The sequence below is a fragment of the Medicago sativa genome, chromosome 2 (assembly GCF_051527215.1).
Source record: "Medicago sativa cultivar Bolivia chromosome 2, Bolivia_mono, whole genome shotgun sequence".
NCBI lineage: Eukaryota > Viridiplantae > Streptophyta > Magnoliopsida > Fabales > Fabaceae > Medicago > Medicago sativa.
The window spans coordinates 78869996-78888237 of NC_140750.1; the positions used below are offsets into that span (position 1 = coordinate 78869996).

At 34.8% G+C, this 18242-nt stretch overlaps 2 protein-coding genes across 4 annotated transcripts; both read left to right on the forward strand.

Moving 5' to 3' along the window:
• Positions 1 to 2561: 2561 nt before the first annotated feature.
• LOC146951114 (protein NLP9-like) lies at positions 2562 to 11820 on the forward strand. Of its 2 annotated transcripts, XM_085747075.1 has the most exons (7): positions 2562 to 2744; positions 3035 to 3138; positions 3815 to 4882; positions 6404 to 6448; positions 6522 to 7268; positions 9081 to 9204; positions 10428 to 11820. In XM_085747075.1, exons 3-7 carry the CDS (start codon positions 3899 to 3901, stop codon positions 11432 to 11434), a joined length of 2907 nt encoding a protein of 968 aa, XP_085603201.1. In that variant the 5' UTR covers positions 2562 to 2744; positions 3035 to 3138; positions 3815 to 3898; the 3' UTR covers positions 11435 to 11820. The 2 variants fall into 2 exon arrangements, with proteins under 2 accessions (XP_085603201.1, XP_085603200.1); XM_085747074.1 differs by lacking the exon at positions 3035 to 3138.
• Positions 11821 to 12768: 948 nt separating this feature from the next.
• PEX13 (peroxin 13) lies at positions 12769 to 17731 on the forward strand. 2 transcript variants are annotated; one of them, XM_085747076.1, is made up of 5 exons: positions 12769 to 12999; positions 13717 to 13961; positions 14066 to 14394; positions 14956 to 15048; positions 17116 to 17731. In XM_085747076.1, exons 1-5 carry the CDS (start codon positions 12968 to 12970, stop codon positions 17374 to 17376), a joined length of 960 nt encoding a protein of 319 aa, XP_085603202.1. In that variant the 5' UTR covers positions 12769 to 12967; the 3' UTR covers positions 17377 to 17731. The 2 variants fall into 2 exon arrangements, with proteins under 2 accessions (XP_085603202.1, XP_085603203.1); XM_085747077.1 differs by having other exon boundaries at positions 13717 to 13958.
• The last annotated feature ends 511 nt before the right edge of the window (positions 17732 to 18242 follow it).

The following is an 18242-nucleotide window of genomic DNA, read 5'->3' on the forward strand; positions in this document are numbered from 1 at the left end:
CTTGTGAGGCCCCGTAAGTGTAACTCAGTTGGTAGTTATCAGGGATAATTTGTGCAGGGGTGGGGGTTCGAACCTTAGATTCCTCACTTCTCCACACATAATGTGTGTGAATCTAGCCAATAGGCTACTTGACCAAAAAAATATATGGCTTGTGAGGGTTTTTTTCCATCGATTTTAGGTGCATTGCCCTGCTCAAATTAGTTTCTTAATGTTAGCTGATTAGAATGGTATTTCCACGTTGCGGCTAATTGAACGGTAGTTGTCTCTTTTCTTTGAGATTCGGCCCTCTTGTAATGCAAAAAATAAATAAAAATAAACACTTTATGTTTTTAAAAATAGAGGGAGCCAAAAAGTAAAAGATCAAACAACTTAGTTATGGTTACTAAACCGTCTTTTTAAACAATCAACATATTATGTGTGATGGACTAAAATTATAGTGTTTTAATAATCATTTTAAAATTTAAATGTTTAAGGATGGTTAAATAAATTTGGCTTTAGCGACCAGAAAATTGCGTGTAGATTTTATTTTGTAGGAACGAAGAAGTATCATTTTTAGAGGGAAAAAAAACATATCAATCCTGAATATTTATGTCATCTTCAACCACAGTAATTATTGTTTTTAGAAATAATATTCCTTCAAACTCTATATCTAACGTATGAATTTGATAACTAAACTATATAAGTAACAAAAGAAACTCCAACTTCTCTCTAAACTTTCTTTCTCCTTCGTTCATCGAGGAGGGGTGGTTTTAGGTCATTTTTTGACCTAGAATCACCCCTCTACATCTTTTTTCCCTTTTCTTTCAATTTAAATAAGTGGTTTTCACATATATCAAGTTTTTTCTTCTGTGTTTTTTTGTGATTTCATCGTCTAAGTGTGGCGTTGTGTTGTTTGTCGTCTTGTGCGGCGTTTGATTTCGCGTCTTGTCGCGGTGTTCGTTTATTTCCTATTGAAAGATCGTCATCAGTCAATTACAAATTCAACCAATGATTTGGGCGTCAACGTTGAAGATCCGGAAACATGTGAATTTCGGTGACTTAGGTTTTATCATATTATTTATAGGCATTTTGCCGTTTTATGCTATTAACTTAGGTGCTGTGAGTTTGTTCGCAGATTCACCTTTTACGTTTTTAGCGATGTTTGTATCTGATGTAATCTATCGATTTGAATGAATGAATATCGTTTTGTTTTTGTCAAAAAAAAAGTAAAAAAAGAAAGAAAAAGATACTTATTTGTATTGATTTATTCCTTATCCGTCAGGAATCAATACAACAATAACTAAATTTTATTCCATTAATTTGAGCCTGCTATATATGTATCGAACAATGTCATAATTTTTTTTATATATTATATTTCTTTCAAACTCATTAATCTCTAAATCTTTCTTAATAGTTTTTCTTTAGATATTCTTCATTGATTTTACTACCCATCTACTTATCTTATTACATAATTTAGATGTTTTCTCTCTACGCACCCCAACCACCCAAGTACACTTTTCACCATCTTTTCTACTATAGGTACTATCTCATCTCTATCCGTCTCTAATATTGTCATTTATAATCCTATTCATTGTAGTTTTTCCACACATATGTTGCATACAACATCGTTTCAACCATCCAACTTGAGTTCGATGGTTTACCTCTCTGTCTATTTCTCCATCGTTTTGCATGATGGATCCAAGATAGTGATCAGTACATAACATATGTTTCTCAAATCTTTTTTTAATAAATATATTTTCCACGTTACTTTAAAACCACAAATGTTAGTACAAAAAAAGGACTGAAGATCACTATTATCACTCTTCTATAACCACAAAACCAACTTTATATATTTATTTAGAAAAAAACATCTTTATTTCATATTTATCTCATTTTATTTTTTATGAAAGTCCTCTCACTTCCTTCTTAAGATGAAAACAAATTGAATGTTGTTGTTTCCACATCAAAGGATTCTAGAAAACACCACGAAAATACCGAAATAACCTCATCGACAGTTAACTGCCGATGAATTTTAACCGACGGTAGATAACTGCCGATGAAAATTGAGATTAAATTTGCCATTTCATGGTGTTTCCTAGCCTTGTGCAAAGTGTAAACATCAATTTTCAAACAAATTTAGATAAAGAAATGATTCTTCGATCCAAACATTATCTTTGCTCGAACCAAACCTCGAGAACTAAGACTTTTCTTTTTACCAATGGATTTTCTTCTTAAAACAAATGAAAACCCAAAATAAAGATGTTAGTCCATCTATGGGATTCCATGACATAATGAGAGGGCACTTGGATAATTCTATTAGAAGTGTGTTATTTGAACAACAATTTATGAGACAAGCATAAATTACAAAAAAAAAATATATATTGATAAACAAATCAAAACTATAGAGAGATAAAATAAAAACATAATGTAAGTATAGTATCAGAGAAAAAATTATCATAAAATAATACAAATATCTTTTCTCATTTTTTAAACCACGACAACAAAGTTTGACCCGAAGGAAAGTGATGAGAAAGTTTAGTTAAGAAACACCGTACAAAGATAGAAAACGGCTTGGAAACACCGTCATACCATTTATAGCAACCTCAAATCGCTGAATCTTACGTCCCAACTTTGCTTTGTTTTTTTCTTTCCTTTTATAGAAACCACTTCATTTCTTTAACTGCTTTCACCCTTTCACTTCACTTCAGAGCTGTTCTTGTTCAATTCTATCAAACAAAGATTTCGTCATCTTCGAGGATTTTAAGGTCGGTCGTTGTTTCTTTTATCATTATCAAAATCCATTTTTTAGGGTTCAACAATTCCCAATTTCATTCTCAAATTAATTTTCAGCTTTTTTAGTTTCTTATTATATTCTTAAAGATTTGCATTGCATACAATAGCTATAAATAGAATTCACAAATCTTCACATTTTCTTGTGACCCTTTTGCCTTCCTTTTGAAATGTTTTTTAGACATCAGAAGTTGACACCAGACACCGTATTCTGAGCACATTATATACAGTTTCTGATTTTATATTAATTATTTTTCTTTCATAGGAATCTGAACATACTGAAAGTGGGTGTATTTTATACGGTGTTGAAATTTTGTGTCTAAATATCAGTGCTGATCTTCTTTTGGAGATTTGGTCCCCAACATTCAGGTTTTGAAGGAAAATTTCATTGTTTTTTTGTTATATTTGTTGGATTTTGATGGCTTGTTGTTTAAGGCATTTGTTTCAATTGCGTCCTTTTGAAGATTGAAATTATCTCAGTATAGCTTTGAAGTATGGGAACTATAGAGTATAGGTTGCAATTCCTGAATTTTGATTCTCTCTAGTTCCAAAAGATAAGATTTAATTGAAGAGTGGTGGATGATAGATTAATAGTTAATAAATAATTAGAGGACTTCAGCTCAATGGCACAGTACTTATTGTTATTATCAAATTCTAAATATTCATAATAGAATTCTGTTTTGTTATCAAGAGAACTTCTCTCAAGCAAGTTTCTTGTGCACAAACAATTTTAACACGGGGAGTGTTTTACATATGCAGCACAGGTTTTTGCTTGAGAAGTTGAGATTATCATTTTTCTTATTTTCAAAGATTTTTAGCCGAATTTTTATTCAATGTCTTCACTTGAGCTGTGAAGAATCTGCTTTTGCAGTGCTTACCTTACAAGTTCAACTCTGCAGCAATTCTTATGATTTTTAGTTGTTGATGATTGTGGTGTTTGCTAATTCATTATTTTGTAGATTTTTCCTTAGGGGTTATGCTCAATCGCTCATGTTTAATTTGCTTTATGATAAAATTAGCTGATTTTGAGTATACAAACTTATAGGCTTCAAGAAGGCTGGCGAACAAGGAAGCAATGTCTTGTGAATTTTTTTACGTAGAAGGACTCTAATAATCGGTTGACCAAAGTATGGAATACCCTTTTTATTCTAAGGGAGGAGGAATTGGGTATTGGCAGTCTCCTGGAACTCAGTTCGAAGGGCCAACATCATTAGATGGTGGAATCAACAATTTGGTGTCAGAAGATATGCCTAACAGCTTCTCCGAGCTCATGAACTTTGATACTTATGCTGGTTTGTGTTCTGGCCCATCCATGACCGATCAGATTATGACCAATGAGCTTCCATCTCTTGCCTCGGTATTATATCAATCGCCTGATGGATTCAATCCAGTCGAACAGAACAGTGGACAATTCTATATGACAGGAGGAGTCGGTGGAAATTACAATAATTTGGAAAGCTCCCCTATTTTTGGGGAGAAAATTGTGTGTCAGCAAATGGATACCCTACTTGGTTTCTTAGACAACAGCAATGATGCAAATAACTTAAGTTCTAGGCAAAAATTTGACGACCCTTCGCAACATGTCAATGCCTTTGATATGGGTAATTATGTAATCGCCAGGCCACAAGCTTTAATCTCCAGGCCACCTGCTTTGTCACTTGATGAGAGAATGCTGAAAGCCTTGTCCTTCTTTAAAGAATCAGCTGGTGGGGGAATATTGGCACAAGTTTGGGTACCCATAAAGCATGATGGTCAAGTACTCTTAAGCACCAGCGAGCAACCTTATTTACTAGATCAAATGCTTGCAGGGTATCGTGAAGTTTCAAGGACATTTAGATTTTCTACAGAAGGAAAACCAGGTTGTATACCGGGTCTTCCTGGCCGTGTGTTTATCTCCAAAGTTCCTGAGTGGACTTCCAATGTTGGTTATTACAATCCAAAGGAGTACTTGAGGGCTGAGCATGCAAGAAATCACGAGGTTCGTGGATCAATTGCTTTTCCCATATTTGATCTGCACTCTGGACTGCCATGTTCTGCTGTCTTGGAACTTGTCACTACAAAGGAAAAGCTTGATTTTGACAGAGAGTTGGAAATCATTTGTCGGTCACTTCAGGTAGGCATTTCCTTTCCTGTTTCCATTCGAACTTTCCTTTTTGCACTTTCTCTGTCTCACTGCTTTTCATGTTGAGTCTGATAGAAGTTGACCTGGTTCCCTTCACGTACAGTATACACAGTTCAGAAATTTCTTTGCCTTCAATTTATTTCTGTTCTACTGTGAATTTATTTGTATCTATATTGCCCTGGTTTGATAAGCATTTAAGGAATTTGGATCAATATTTAGCCCACAACGTGATCAAATCTGTTTGGAAATTGTTTTGGCAGATATGTGTTGCATAAATCGATTATTTGAGACTTATTGTTATCTTTACATCACCATTCAGGACTTAGATGTCTCAATACAAAGATATCACGGGGAATTTTTGTAGTTTGACCGGCAAAGTATCTTATGTGTTCGTTGGTGATTGGTCGGTACTTAATAATGTACAATGTTGTTCCACACCACGGTTGAGGAGCACTTAGGCAGAAAAATTTCTATGGATGTGTATATCGGGTGGTCATGTTTCCTGTCTTTGCATTAGGGGTCATACCTAAATTGAAAAATTAAAATTTATAGGCATTATATGTTTAAACTTAATAGTTTATAACTGTCTTGTATATGCATCCAATATTCATTGCGGCTCATATTTGACCAAGAAACTGTTATAACTGGTATCTATGTTCGAATAAATCAGGATAAAACAGAATTTGTGGAATAACTGAATAAGCCCTCTGCAGAGTTGTCTCAAAACAGAGGCTATATATTTATTACTGCAATCACATTTACACAACAGAACATAAAGTAAAATGTAGACTATACAGAGACAAGGATAGTGTAGTTACAAGGTTATGCCCTTCCAAGAAATTCGAGAGTCTTGGTCTTTCCCTTCCTAGAATTTGAGAGCTTGGTCTCTCCTTCCCAATAACCAATAACCACCAATTTATAACTTCCATAACTCACAATTAATATAAAACATAACTGCTATAATAACTGCTATAGTTATTTCTTATCCTCTCTTGTATTTTGTCCTTTTTGACTTTAAAGATAATTTCATTAACGAAAGTCTGACAATAAGTCAAAGTCCAAGACTACAGAAATACAAGGCAGCGTCTCTTCAATCCATCTGCAATCCGGATTATGAAGAGCATATTTTGCTAAATAATGGGCAGCTTGGTTTGCCTCACGCCTAACATGCAAAAAAATTTAAACTATGAAAACAAACAATCAAATTAGTACAATCCCCAATAATAGATCCGGCCTAGGTTGGAGATTGTTGATGAGCGTTCAATGCCAGGTCCACATTAGAAGCATCTAATTCCGCTATAAGATTCATAAAAGACATGTATTTTGTCTGATGCGATGTCTAACAGAAACCTATATCTTTCTCAAAGACCATCGCATATCTCAGTTGATTCAGTTATTGACGCACTCTTCAATTTCTTAGAAGAATTAATACATTTTAATTTTTATAAATTTGCGTATTATATCACAACTGAAGGTGGTAATGATACATGCATTTCTCATGCCTTTCTGCAGCTTGTAAATTTAAGGACTGCTGTGTCTTCTCGGCTGCTTCCTGAGGTATTTTCTTAAACATGAATTTTATTTTCCCACTGGTTTTTCACTTCTTAGAATGTTATTTCTTCTTCCGCAGTGTCTTTCGACCAATAAAAGAGCTGCTTTAACCGAGATAGTGGATGTGTTACGATCTGTGTGTCATGCACATAGATTGCCATTGGCACTAACATGGATTCCCTGTTTTTACACCGACGGCGCAAGAGATGTAACTACTAGAATACAAATTAAAGAGGGTAATTCAAGTTCTCGAGAAAAAAACATACTGTGTATTGAAGAATCAGCTTGCTATATAACTGATAAAGTGATGGAAGGATTTGTGCGTGCATGCATTGAACATCCTCTTGAGGAAGGGAAAGGTGTAGCTGGGAAAGCACTTCAATCAAACCATCCTTTCTTCTATTCTGACGTGAAAACATATGATATTAGTGAGTATCCGCTTGTTCATCATGCTCGCAAGTTCAATTTGGGTGCTGCAGTTGCAATCAGGCTAAGGAGTATTTATACTAATAATGATGATTACATATTGGAATTCTTTCTTCCTATCAATATGAAAGGGAGTCAAGAACAGCAACTCTTATTAGACAACCTCTCAGGTACCATGCAGAAAATTTGTAAGAGTTTGAGGACAGTTTCAGGTGCTGAAATATCAGGAACAGAAAGCTCAGTGGCGGTGTTTGGAAAGAAAAATGTCCCAAGTTTCCCCCCCACATCTACGAGGAACTCTCGGATATCATTAATAAATGAAAAGGATGGTTCTGTTCAGAAGCTATCATTGGATGCTTCTAATCTGAGAAACAATGGAAACGAACCTTCTTGTAATCAGGTTTACCCCTACTATCCTTTGGCCTAATGAATGAGTTTTATTATCTTGCAGAATTGTTTATAGCATGTTCTTCTTAATGCTTAAATTTGTAAATAACTTTCCCCCAGAAATGAGAATGACTAGCACAGATGTATTTGGTAAGCATTTCTGAATATCATAATGTTTATAATGAAATGTCTAAAATTTATTATTAGGCTTATTAGATCATTTGGTCCCTTATATAATTTCATGTTTTCATTTTGGTCCCATAATTAATAAAAATGGCGTTTTAGTCCCTCACCTTTTCCTCCGTTTGCCAAATAAATCCCGACGTTAAGTTTAACCCCAAATGATGTCTATGGTGGACCAACCTTAAGAGTGGTCCACCATACATCCAATTAATTATTTTAATTTCAACCGTTTGATTTTTAAAAAAAGAGAGAGCCATTAGATTTGACAGGTATATTTTATCTTACGATGTACCTACAACACCTAATTTTTTTCCTTTTCTTCATCTTCTATATTTTCATCTTCTTCAATCATATTCATACATTCATACAAACAAACCCAGAAAAATAAATTAAACAAAAAACCCAGAAAAAAGAAAATCATGATCATCAACACTCTAATCATCATTTCTTTCTAAAAACAAATTCATTCCCTGTTTTCCTCTTTTCATTAACAGAACAACATCAACATCTCTTTATTTTCCAATTTTCATTTCTTCTTAACAGAAAATCCAGAATTGCTTTGAACCTTCCTCCAAACATCATCATCAACAACAAACACATTATTGTTTTGAACCTTCCTCCATTATTGCTTTGAACCTCCATTATTTTCCTTTTGCAAGAAATATATCCAGAAACATCTCTTTATTTTCCTCTTTTCCACCATTATTGCTTTGAAACCTTCCTCTCTACCTCTCGAAATGACACAACTGCAGCCACTCTCTCTTTCACTCACCACCACCAACGCAGCCACTCTCTCTTTCATATCATCACCGTCATCGCAGCCACTTGTCTCAATACGGCGAGATCGTTGATTCCAAGGTCCGTTTGTTGCTTGCAAGCTTCGGATCGGATTTGACACGATTTTGATTCGGATCTATTGAAAATTGTTGTTGTTGTAGGTTGTTGTTGATGTTGTGTTGTTAGTGGGAAGAAGATGTTGTGTTGTTGTTGATGTTATGATGTGTTGTGTTGTGTTGATGAAGGCAAATAACATGAAAGGGAAGAAGATGATCGTTGGAGAAGAAGAGGAAACCCAGAAATTGGGATTTTTAATTTGGCATTAGGGGTATTTTAGGTATTTCACATCTTTAACATTATTTTATGAAGATCTAACGGTCCCTTTTATGATAAATAGATCGAATGGTTAAAATTAACAAAATTAATAAGGTCTACGATGGACCACTTTGGAGGTTGGTCCACCATAGACATTTGGAGTTAAAATTAACAGTCAGGATTTATTTGGCAAACGAAGGAAAAGGTGAGGGACTAAAACGCCATTTTTATTAATTGTGGGACCAAAATGAAAACATGAAATTAAATAAGGGACCAAATGATCTAATAAGCCTTTATTATTATGATGATAACAGTGACATTTAATGTAAAATTGCATCTCTATCTGAGGAAGCATTTGTTAAAAATGATTGTGAATCATGGGGTAGAACAAGGGACCAAAAATACGAAACCTCTATCACACTTCATGTATGCTATAAAGGAGTATACTAATGGGGAATATTGATATAATTTATGCATCAATTTTTGTTAGTTATTGACGGTATAACTGTTTTGAGTGTTTCCTGAGATTCAACTTTGTTTTTTTGTGCAGGAAAATAATGGATCGAGAAGGCGAGTTGAGAAAAAAAGAAACACATCAGAGAAGAATGTTAGCTTGAGTGTTCTCCAGCAATACTTTTCTGGTAGTCTGAAGGATGCTGCAAAAAGCATTGGTGGTTAGGCTCCAACGTTATTTGTCCTGATTTCTGTATATTTATTTATTGACCTGGCTTATTTATTTTGGATTATGGTGACAGATATCAATTTATATCATATCTGCATTTGCTTGAGTTATATAGGTGGATCTTAACCATATTTTAAAATGTATACCTTAATGTTGTGTTTGGATTAAGTAATTTGAAATATTAGATAATTTAAAATACAGTGGTATTATAATGCAGTAATTTAAAATCCGCATGCTTAATTAATTTGTTGTTTGCATAAGTATTTGTGATATTTGTTCTCGTTTCTTGCTACCACCGTTGTACATCGTCACCAGCCACAACATAAAAGCAAAGCCTCCTCTTACCAACTACACTATGTCCATCTTTAGCTATAGCTACCCTAAACCAGCACAGCCTTTTCTACACCATCATCTGCGGGTGATCGATGCCACAAACACCTTCTCCTCTGCCTCCCTAACTCTCATATATGCTTAACCCTTCCCCAGACAAAATCGAGACTTTTGACAGCATAGTTTTTCACATGATTTGCAAGAATATGACCATATACCGCTTCTCTATATGGAATGTAGATCTGAAGCCACAACGATTGATAGTAAGATGTGTTAGTGTAATTGGTGGAGTTTCAAAACTTGATCTCAAGAGGTAGAATTTCAAATTCTCTATTTTGAGAAAAAATTAACCTGAATAAAATTTCTTGTGATGTTTTAAATTCCTGTTTCAACTACCCCAAACAGGTTATTTTATACTAAAGTATTTTGAATTCTTGCAAAATTTATATTTCCTTCTTAAAATCTCTTATCCAAACACATTTAGGTTTTGAGAGGCATTATGTTTTTAATTCCTTCCATAGTTTACTACTTCTAGGCAAAACAATGAAAGCAAAGTAAGTATTTTATAATGAAATTGTTTCAACGGTTCTGATTGCATGTTACACCTGTGTATTAAGCATCACTTGATTGTCAGTCAAATTTATTTTGAAATAAACAAGAGAGATGTTTACAAAGTGAGATATGCAGTATGATAACTTCAAAGCTTAGTGTAACTTAAATAAAAATATCATCATCGTTACTAACGATTGAAATCCATTTACCGTGACTGTTCTATCTAAAACAAAAAATGTCCTTTCATTGTCCAAAGATGTTTTATGTTTTTGAAAGCTATTCTTATTTATTGAAACAAGTTTGTTTTTAACAATTGAATTATTCTTTGAGCAGTATGCCCGACAACTCTGAAAAGGATATGCAGGCATCACGGAATTTCAAGATGGCCATCCCGCAAGATTAATAAAGTGAATCGATCTTTGAAGAAAATTCAGACTGTGCTGGACTCTGTTCAGGGAGTTGAAGGCGGGTTGAAGTTTGATCCTTCCTCGGGAGCATTTGTGGCAGGAGGGACAACCATACAAGAAATCAATGAAAATAGAAGTCTCCTTTTCCCCGAGAGAAGTACTACACAAGACTCTGAGCCTATTTCACAAGATGCTGTCTCGGTGCCTAGTGAAGGTGAGAATTCGGAAAATAAGTTGGAGGGAAAATTGAAGGAAACCAATACTTGTTCGATCAATTGCAGTGAAGATTCAAAATCATTTGGAATGGATGATTGTCCTGAACAAGCTTGTAATGGCTCCGTTCTTGCAAAATGTGATGAATGGATTCTAAACAATGGCGGTTTGAGAGAAGAAAAACGTAAACATAGTACTATTGGCCAGAGGACAAGTTCCTTTGCTGTTGATGAGATGGACACTGGTGCGGATGGGGATGATGATGTTGTTGAACACAACCATCCTACTTCTTCAAGCTTGACAGATTCGTCTAATGGCTCTGGTTCAATGATACATGGCAGTTCATCAGATTATCAGAACTTTAAGAACCAGAAGCCGTCCAAAGGCAAATCAACCATAGTTGATAGCGGGTCTAAAATCGTCGTGAAAGCTACCTATGGAGAAGACACCATTCGTTTCAAGTTTGATCCATCCACAGGTTATTATAAACTATATGAAGAAGTTGCAGCAAGATTTAAACTACAAGATGGATCATTCCAGCTCAAATATCTAGATGATGAAGAAGAATGGGTGATGTTAGTGAACGACTCGGATTTGCAAGTGTGTTTGGAAATATTGAATGACATGGGGACACATAATGCCAGGTTTCTTGTTCGTGATATTCCTTGTACGTTTGGCAGCTCTGGCAGTAGCAGTTGCTACTTGGGAGGCAGCTCATAGTATAAAAATTCTAGTTTTTGCTTAGACAAGATTTTGATGGTATATTCACAATCTTATGGGGGTTCTGTGTACTTGCATGTTGAATATAGTAGCGAGCCTCAACACAATGATAAGGTTGTTCAAATTTTGGGTAAGGCTGTGCACATTTGCTTTCTCCAAGTCCATACTCCACATGGGGAGAGCTTTGTTCATAGATCCTCCCTTATAGTTCTGTATATGGTGCTCTCACACATAGCAGTAGCATAGAAATTTGTTGTAGTAAGTAGTAGTAGTGAGGACTGTGGTAAATGGCTCAGCAGTGCTGTAATGTAATGTCAGTTTGCTGTATATATTTCCCAAGAGATGTTATAATTAAATTATGATGACAATAAATATAGAAAAGAAAAGTGTACAAAGTGGTTGTTATGAATAAGAGATGTGAATCCAAGTCAAGGAGTGACAACTTTAACGATTACACCAACTCCTTTCTATAAATAAATATGATTATTGTTAAAAAGTAATATAATTATGTATTTTGGTGGTTGCCTCTTCGATTTTAATGATATATTGACAGTGACATAGCAATATTCAAGTGGAACATGAAAGGAAACCTTTGAAGAGTGTGTTGCTGATCAACTGCCCCTTTCGTTTCAAAATGTTGTCGCTTTAGAAAAAAAAAATTGTTTCAAAATGAATGTCATTTTACATTTTCAATACAACTTTAATTTTTTTCTTTCAACTTTACCCTTAATAAATACTCTAACTTTTCTCTCTCACACAATTTTCAATGCAACTTTAAGTTTGTCTTGTTTTTATAAAGTAAGGTTATTTTAGTAAAATTGTCATGACATTTGACTACTTTATTTCATTCCTTAATTTGTATGCAATTGACTAAAGCGACATTCATTTGAAACAAATGCAATATAGAATTGTTTGTTTAGGTCAAGGATGTATATAAATTAATGAAGTTCTTATTCTTCATCAAACTAGTGAAATTGGATAAATATCTATTTCAATTTTTTTACTACAAATTTAATTTATAAATATCTATCTCAAAAAAAGACTAATTGCACGTACCAAAAAAAAAAAATCTGATAAAGGTTATTTGTCCCTATTTCAAGGCTATATAGGCTATTTCCATAAAAAAATATCAGAATTTATCCAATATTTGTAAATTAAATTGTACTAATAATAAAAAAAGAAAAAGATATTTATCCAATTTGAGAAAATAATAAACGGATGAAAGAGGTTTGGTTGTTGGTGTGAATATAAGTTGGCAATTGAAAGCATGTGATATAAATAAAGTTGACAAGTGGTGGGCCCCACTTACCGAGTCCGAGTGTTGAATGATGATGTAGATCATCCCTTTCCTTCTACTTTCTTCTTCTTCCAATTCCAACAACAGTAATCACTTAATCAATCTCGCTCGGCGCTGAAAGAAAGAAAGAAAGAAAGAAAGGGTTTGGAATTGGATATCGCCTAATCGATTATATGGTGTTTGCTTTCTCTTATTCTTCTTCAATAATAATCGATTAAATTTATTCATTTAATTTAATGGCTTCCAACCCTCAACAACCATCAGGCAGGTTCCTTCTCTTTCTCCTCTTTTTCTATTAACTTTATCATTCTCTGTTAGGGTTAGTGTTTCATTGCCGTTTACCACATCAATTCATTACAATTCTCTCTCTTTCATCTTCATCAATTTTTTTCGGAACCCTAAAATTCAAACACATACATTAATCCCCTTCTTCTTTTCGGTTCCTTCATCTTTAATTCTCTTCCATATCATTCATCAGTTTATGTTGAATTTGAATCGAGAGATTGCTTGTTCTGGGAGTTTTTCTTTTTAATTTAACACCTTAATCCATAAAATAAAAATTCACTTTTTTTCTTCATTCCTGGTATAATAAATCAAGGGTCTTCCCAGCTGTTGTGAAAAGAAGAATCCTGTTTGGATAAACAGCTTATTCGCAGCTTATAGCACAACCATTTTTCTATACCCGTTTATATGACAAAGACAATAAATAAAGTTAAATTATTTTTCATATAAGCTGTTTTGATAAGATATCTTAGAGAACTTATAAAAACAAGCTGAAACAGCTTATGAACAATGCCATAAGCTGTTTTTGTAAGTTCTCACAAAACTTATGCCATTAGATAAGCTCAAATTAGTCAATCCAAACAGGCCCTCAATTTGTGATACTATAAAGTATAGCTTTTACAGACTGTTTGTAGTTCATTATTGAACGTGGACCCATTTCACAATGATTTTACTTTTTAAATAAATTTTGTGTTGCAGCAAGTAATCCTCCACCAAAACCTTGGGAACGAGCAGGTTCTTCATCTGGTCCGGCACCTTTTAGACCGCCATCAGGTGGAAGCACCAGTGACGTTGTTGAGGCTTCAGGGACTGCAAAACCTGGGGAAATTGTTACCACCGCTGATAGAAGTGCAGCTGTCAACAGGAATACTCTTGCCAGGCCTGTTCCTGCAAGGCCATGGGAGCAGAACTATGGAACTAACAGCTATGGAGGCGGAGCATTAGGTGGTATGTTTGTTTTAATTTGTAGCTCTTCATCTCCTTTCAACATTTTCCTTGTTTGCCTATTTCACGTGATCTTTTGTAATTTTTATTTTTCTTACAATCTGCAGGATACGGTTCAACAATGAATTATAATTCTGGATATGGATCTGGGATGTATGGATCTTCTTATGGTGGCGGGCTAGGAGGAGGAATGTATGGCGGCGGTGGGATGTATGGTAACAGTATGTACAGCAGAGGAGGATATGGAGGCGGCCTTTACGGGTCATCTGGGATGTATGGAGGAGGTGGAATGTATAATAGTGGCCTTGGGGGTCCAATGGGTGGAATGGGTGGGTATGGCATGGGAGTTGGTCCTTATGGTGGTGAGCAAGATCCCAATAATCCATATGGCGCCCCTCCATCCCCGCCAGGATTTTGGATTTCTGTGATGCGCGTGGTAAGCCATGTGATACTTTTGGAACTTATTTTTTCTTCCATATGGGAATAATTGATCAACATGTACCATGGTCAATGTTTTTCCCGTTTTGTTTAACTGGATTGTGAAGTTGCGCGAAGTTTTTTTATTGCTGACATTTTCATGTTTGCAATGGTTATATTTCAGATTAAACTGTATTTAGGACAATATATTTTGTCTTTGGATTTTATTGATAAAAAATAATCAGAACCTCATGTTCATGATATTAGTTAGGAGTAGGATTTCCTGTGAGCAATGTGAGGCAAGACACAATAGAAACAGTAATCATGTTAGTGGCCTGTAATGAAACTCTTTGTATCTAGAAGTATCCAGTTAGTAAAGCTGCATATGATCATGAACATTGTGTATTTGTTTTTAGGGTACATTTTTATGCACTCTTCTTACTCTTACCGTGGTCCACCATTGCTTCTCTCCTCTTTTTTTTCCCTTTGGATTATTTTAATATGAATATTGATATTTTTTGTCATTTGTTGTCCGCAAATATGCTTGGTACATGTTGAACTTATTTCCCTCTAATGACAGATGCAAGGTGTGGTTAATTTTTTCGGTCGGATATCAATACTCATTGACCAGAACACCCAGGCATTCCATTTGTTCATGACCGCCATGCTTCAGGTTTGGCCTTCATTGTCCTCTTACTTGTGATTTGTTTATTTGCTAATTGTGTACCCATTTCCCATGGTTTTTTAAAGATTGAAATTAAAGTAAAAAAACAGAATCATATATGCTCAATTTGTGATTTGAATTGTGATTTTTTTGCTTTGGTGAAGCACTAAAGCTTATACATACAAGGATTGGTTTTGGATTTTTTTTTTATGGTTATCAAACTCAGGGTAAGTGAACCCAACTCTGATGCGTTCTAGCTCTATCGAGTTGAATCCCACGAGCTAGGGGAACCAAGTCCTTTGTGATTTGAATTGTGATTTTTTTGCTTTGGTGAAGCACTAAAGCTTATACATACAAGGATTGGTTTTGGATTTTTTTTTTATGGTTATCAAACTCAGGGTAAGTGAACCCAACTCTGATGCGTTCTAGCTCTATCGAGTTGAATCCCACGAGCTAGGGGAACCAAGTCCCACCAACCTTCACTCGTTTTAAACCTTGTGACGGAGTTGTCAACTTGACCATAGACTTTGAACCTGTTATGCTATTTTTATGTGCTGACCGCTGAGTTACGCACCTATCTCATGATTTGTGAATTTGTCCATTATTTTATAATGGTGATTCTATGTTTGTGCATTTGTGTTGGTTGTGAACCCATCTGAGTTTAATATATTGGTTGCTGTCCAATTCGGTATTATGATTTGCTTTATTGTTCATTTAGAATATTAAATATTTACTATACACATAGTAAATTCTGTTATATACTTAGATGGATGTTTTATCCGTTGCATAGTCACAGAATTCACTCTCCACCCATGAGAACCGCGAACCAATTCGTCCGTACCGGTTCGTACAAATTCGTGGTTTAGTTTTTGTAAAAGGTGAACCAGTGGCGGTGGTAAAGCTTCAAGCCACAGAGAAAATGGTGAAGATGATGCGGTTCTCTCTCCTCCATATAACAGGGATAGAAGAGTCATCTCAAGTACTAGATGAGAGAAAAGAATCAAAAACTGTCTTCAATGCACAGTGTTAAATGCTTTGGTAAAGAAAAAATCAACTCTCCAATGTCCAGTCCACGTGACCTAACATTGGAAAAGTAAAATAAAATTGAAAAGTATATACTGTAGCCCTTTCTTTTTAATATTTAATAATGCTTTAATTTGTAGTTCAATGTTAAATTAAAGATAAATTGTTTTATTACAAAACTATTAAGAGAAAAATTTGTTGATAGTATAATTATTAGTATATCATATGTATATTATACGAACCCGAGCGTACCGACTCTGTGTATCCCCTAACGTACCGGATTATTGATAGATGGCGAACCGCGTACCCCGTGTTCGTACCGCGTACTGAGCGAATCGCGAACCTGGTGACTATGATCCGTTGTTTTTGTATGAAGTAAAATCTTACAAGTCTACATGTAGAGTCTACGAAGATCTTACGAGTTTATGCGGACTCTCAAGTTTGACTTTTAGTCCTATTTAACAAATCAACTTTTCATATTGGAAAGTTGTCTAAAAAGTATGCGGTGAAACTGTTATCCTTTGGACATTATCAGGAAATATTATTTCTAGTATCAAATTATGGAAACAGGATAGATTTTGCATCTAAATTGTATAATGTTAATTGAGGTTCGTGGAACCAGTTTAAGAATCATTGAATCTATGTTATATGGATGCACAAGTGACATCATAGCTTATATATATTATTTGTGATGTGTTAACTTGTCTGGATACAAACATTTTAAGGCTATTTTCGTCATACATGATGAACAACAACATATTCAGGTAAAACCAAAAGCAACTTTGTCCTGCTTTTCTGAAGAAAAAAAGTATGAAAATAACCAAATTGCACTCATTTTACCTTTTGAGCACATACTGCTTGACGAATCTATTATTTCAGTATTTCACATCAATGCACTCATTTTACCTTTTGTGATATTCATTTTGATTTATTAGTTATTCTATTCTTGTTTTCTTTGAACTTGCCAACACTGGGAACCCGTTCCATAATTGCATTTTATCATGTGTTGTGAATATAGTTTAATTTTAGATGATCACTTGGTGTTTGCTGCAGCTGTTTGATCGCTCCGGCATGTTGTATGGGGAGCTAGCTAGATTTGTGTTGCGGTTGCTCGGGATCAAAACTAAGCCCAATAAGGTTAACCCACCAGGTCCAAATGGATATCCACATCAAGGTCCGAATGGATATCCACATCAAGGACAACACAATTCTTCTGGAAATATGAACTACATTGAGGCACCAAAGGCTGCTCCAAGTGGTTCTTGGGACAATGTATGGGGAAACGATGCCAGGGGAAACGACGCCAGTCAATGATTTGGTGAATTTAGTTGGTGTGTTCAAGTACATTAAAGAAAAGTACATTAAAGAGAAGAGAGAATCATCGGCATTTCAAATGAAGGCACTGAAGCTGCAGAATTCATGTATATCCTAATTTTAATTGCAGTTTTCTGTTTTTCTTTCCCTAGATTGGTTCTTGGTTTTACTGGAAGCGGGATCTTCAGAAAATAAGATATTATCCCTACCTTTATACCTTGTCATCGTTTGCTTTGAATATGCAGGATGCAACTATTTCCAAGTACATGTATTATTTTTGTGTCTAGAATGAATGTAAACTTGCATAACTGCTGAAGTTTTGTGGTACACCTTAAATTGCATTTCTTTTGATGTACTCTTTCTTAAATGTCAACATTAATTCATCAGAATCAGAACCACCTTTATATGGTGAATTCAAGCGTGAACCACCTGTATAACTAAGTGGTTGGCTTGCCTCTGAAGTTCTTTTGACATTTTGAGTTAATTTAAACATTGACAAGAACCATTTCCAATCTCTGAAAATTAAAAGATAAATTGGTTTTAGGGGCAAACTAATGTGAAAATGATTGCAACGCATGTTTGGTGGAAAATAAGTTGATTTGTTGGATGGGAAAACCAGTCATTGAGATAGTTCATTCTAGTTCTTTCTCTTTTATACATGGTTCTACGAAACAATCGGGAGTTAAATTTTGTTTGTATGAATATGTTAGAGAAATCATCACTGAGATGAACAAATTGGCATGTTAGGAGCTTAGACTTGGCTCCAAACTTTGGTAAGATCCTGGCTAGAGGATGGAAAAACGAATATTGTTGATTACTACTATCTCCATTTTGTCTTAATTATTGTTTAAACAAAAAATATTATT

What these genes read in the sequence shown, in the direction of transcription:
- LOC146951114 (XM_085747075.1), top strand. Translation starts at nt 3,899, where the DNA reads ATGGAATACCCTTTTTATTCTAAGGGAGGAGGAATTGGGTATTGGCAG. An exon ending in TCATTTGTCGGTCACTTCAG is followed by an intron (nt 4,883 to 6,403) that starts GTAGGCATTTCC and finishes GCCTTTCTGCAG; the next exon opens with CTTGTAAATTTAAGGACTGC. An exon ending in CTTCTCGGCTGCTTCCTGAG is followed by an intron (nt 6,449 to 6,521) that starts GTATTTTCTTAA and finishes CTTCTTCCGCAG; the next exon opens with TGTCTTTCGACCAATAAAAG.
- PEX13 (XM_085747076.1), top strand. Translation starts at nt 12,968, where the DNA reads ATGGCTTCCAACCCTCAACAACCATCAGGCAG. An exon ending in CCTCAACAACCATCAGGCAG is followed by an intron (nt 13,000 to 13,716) that starts GTTCCTTCTCTT and finishes TGTTGCAGCAAG; the next exon opens with TAATCCTCCACCAAAACCTT. An exon ending in TCATGACCGCCATGCTTCAG is followed by an intron (nt 15,049 to 17,115) that starts GTTTGGCCTTCA and finishes TGTTTGCTGCAG; the next exon opens with CTGTTTGATCGCTCCGGCAT.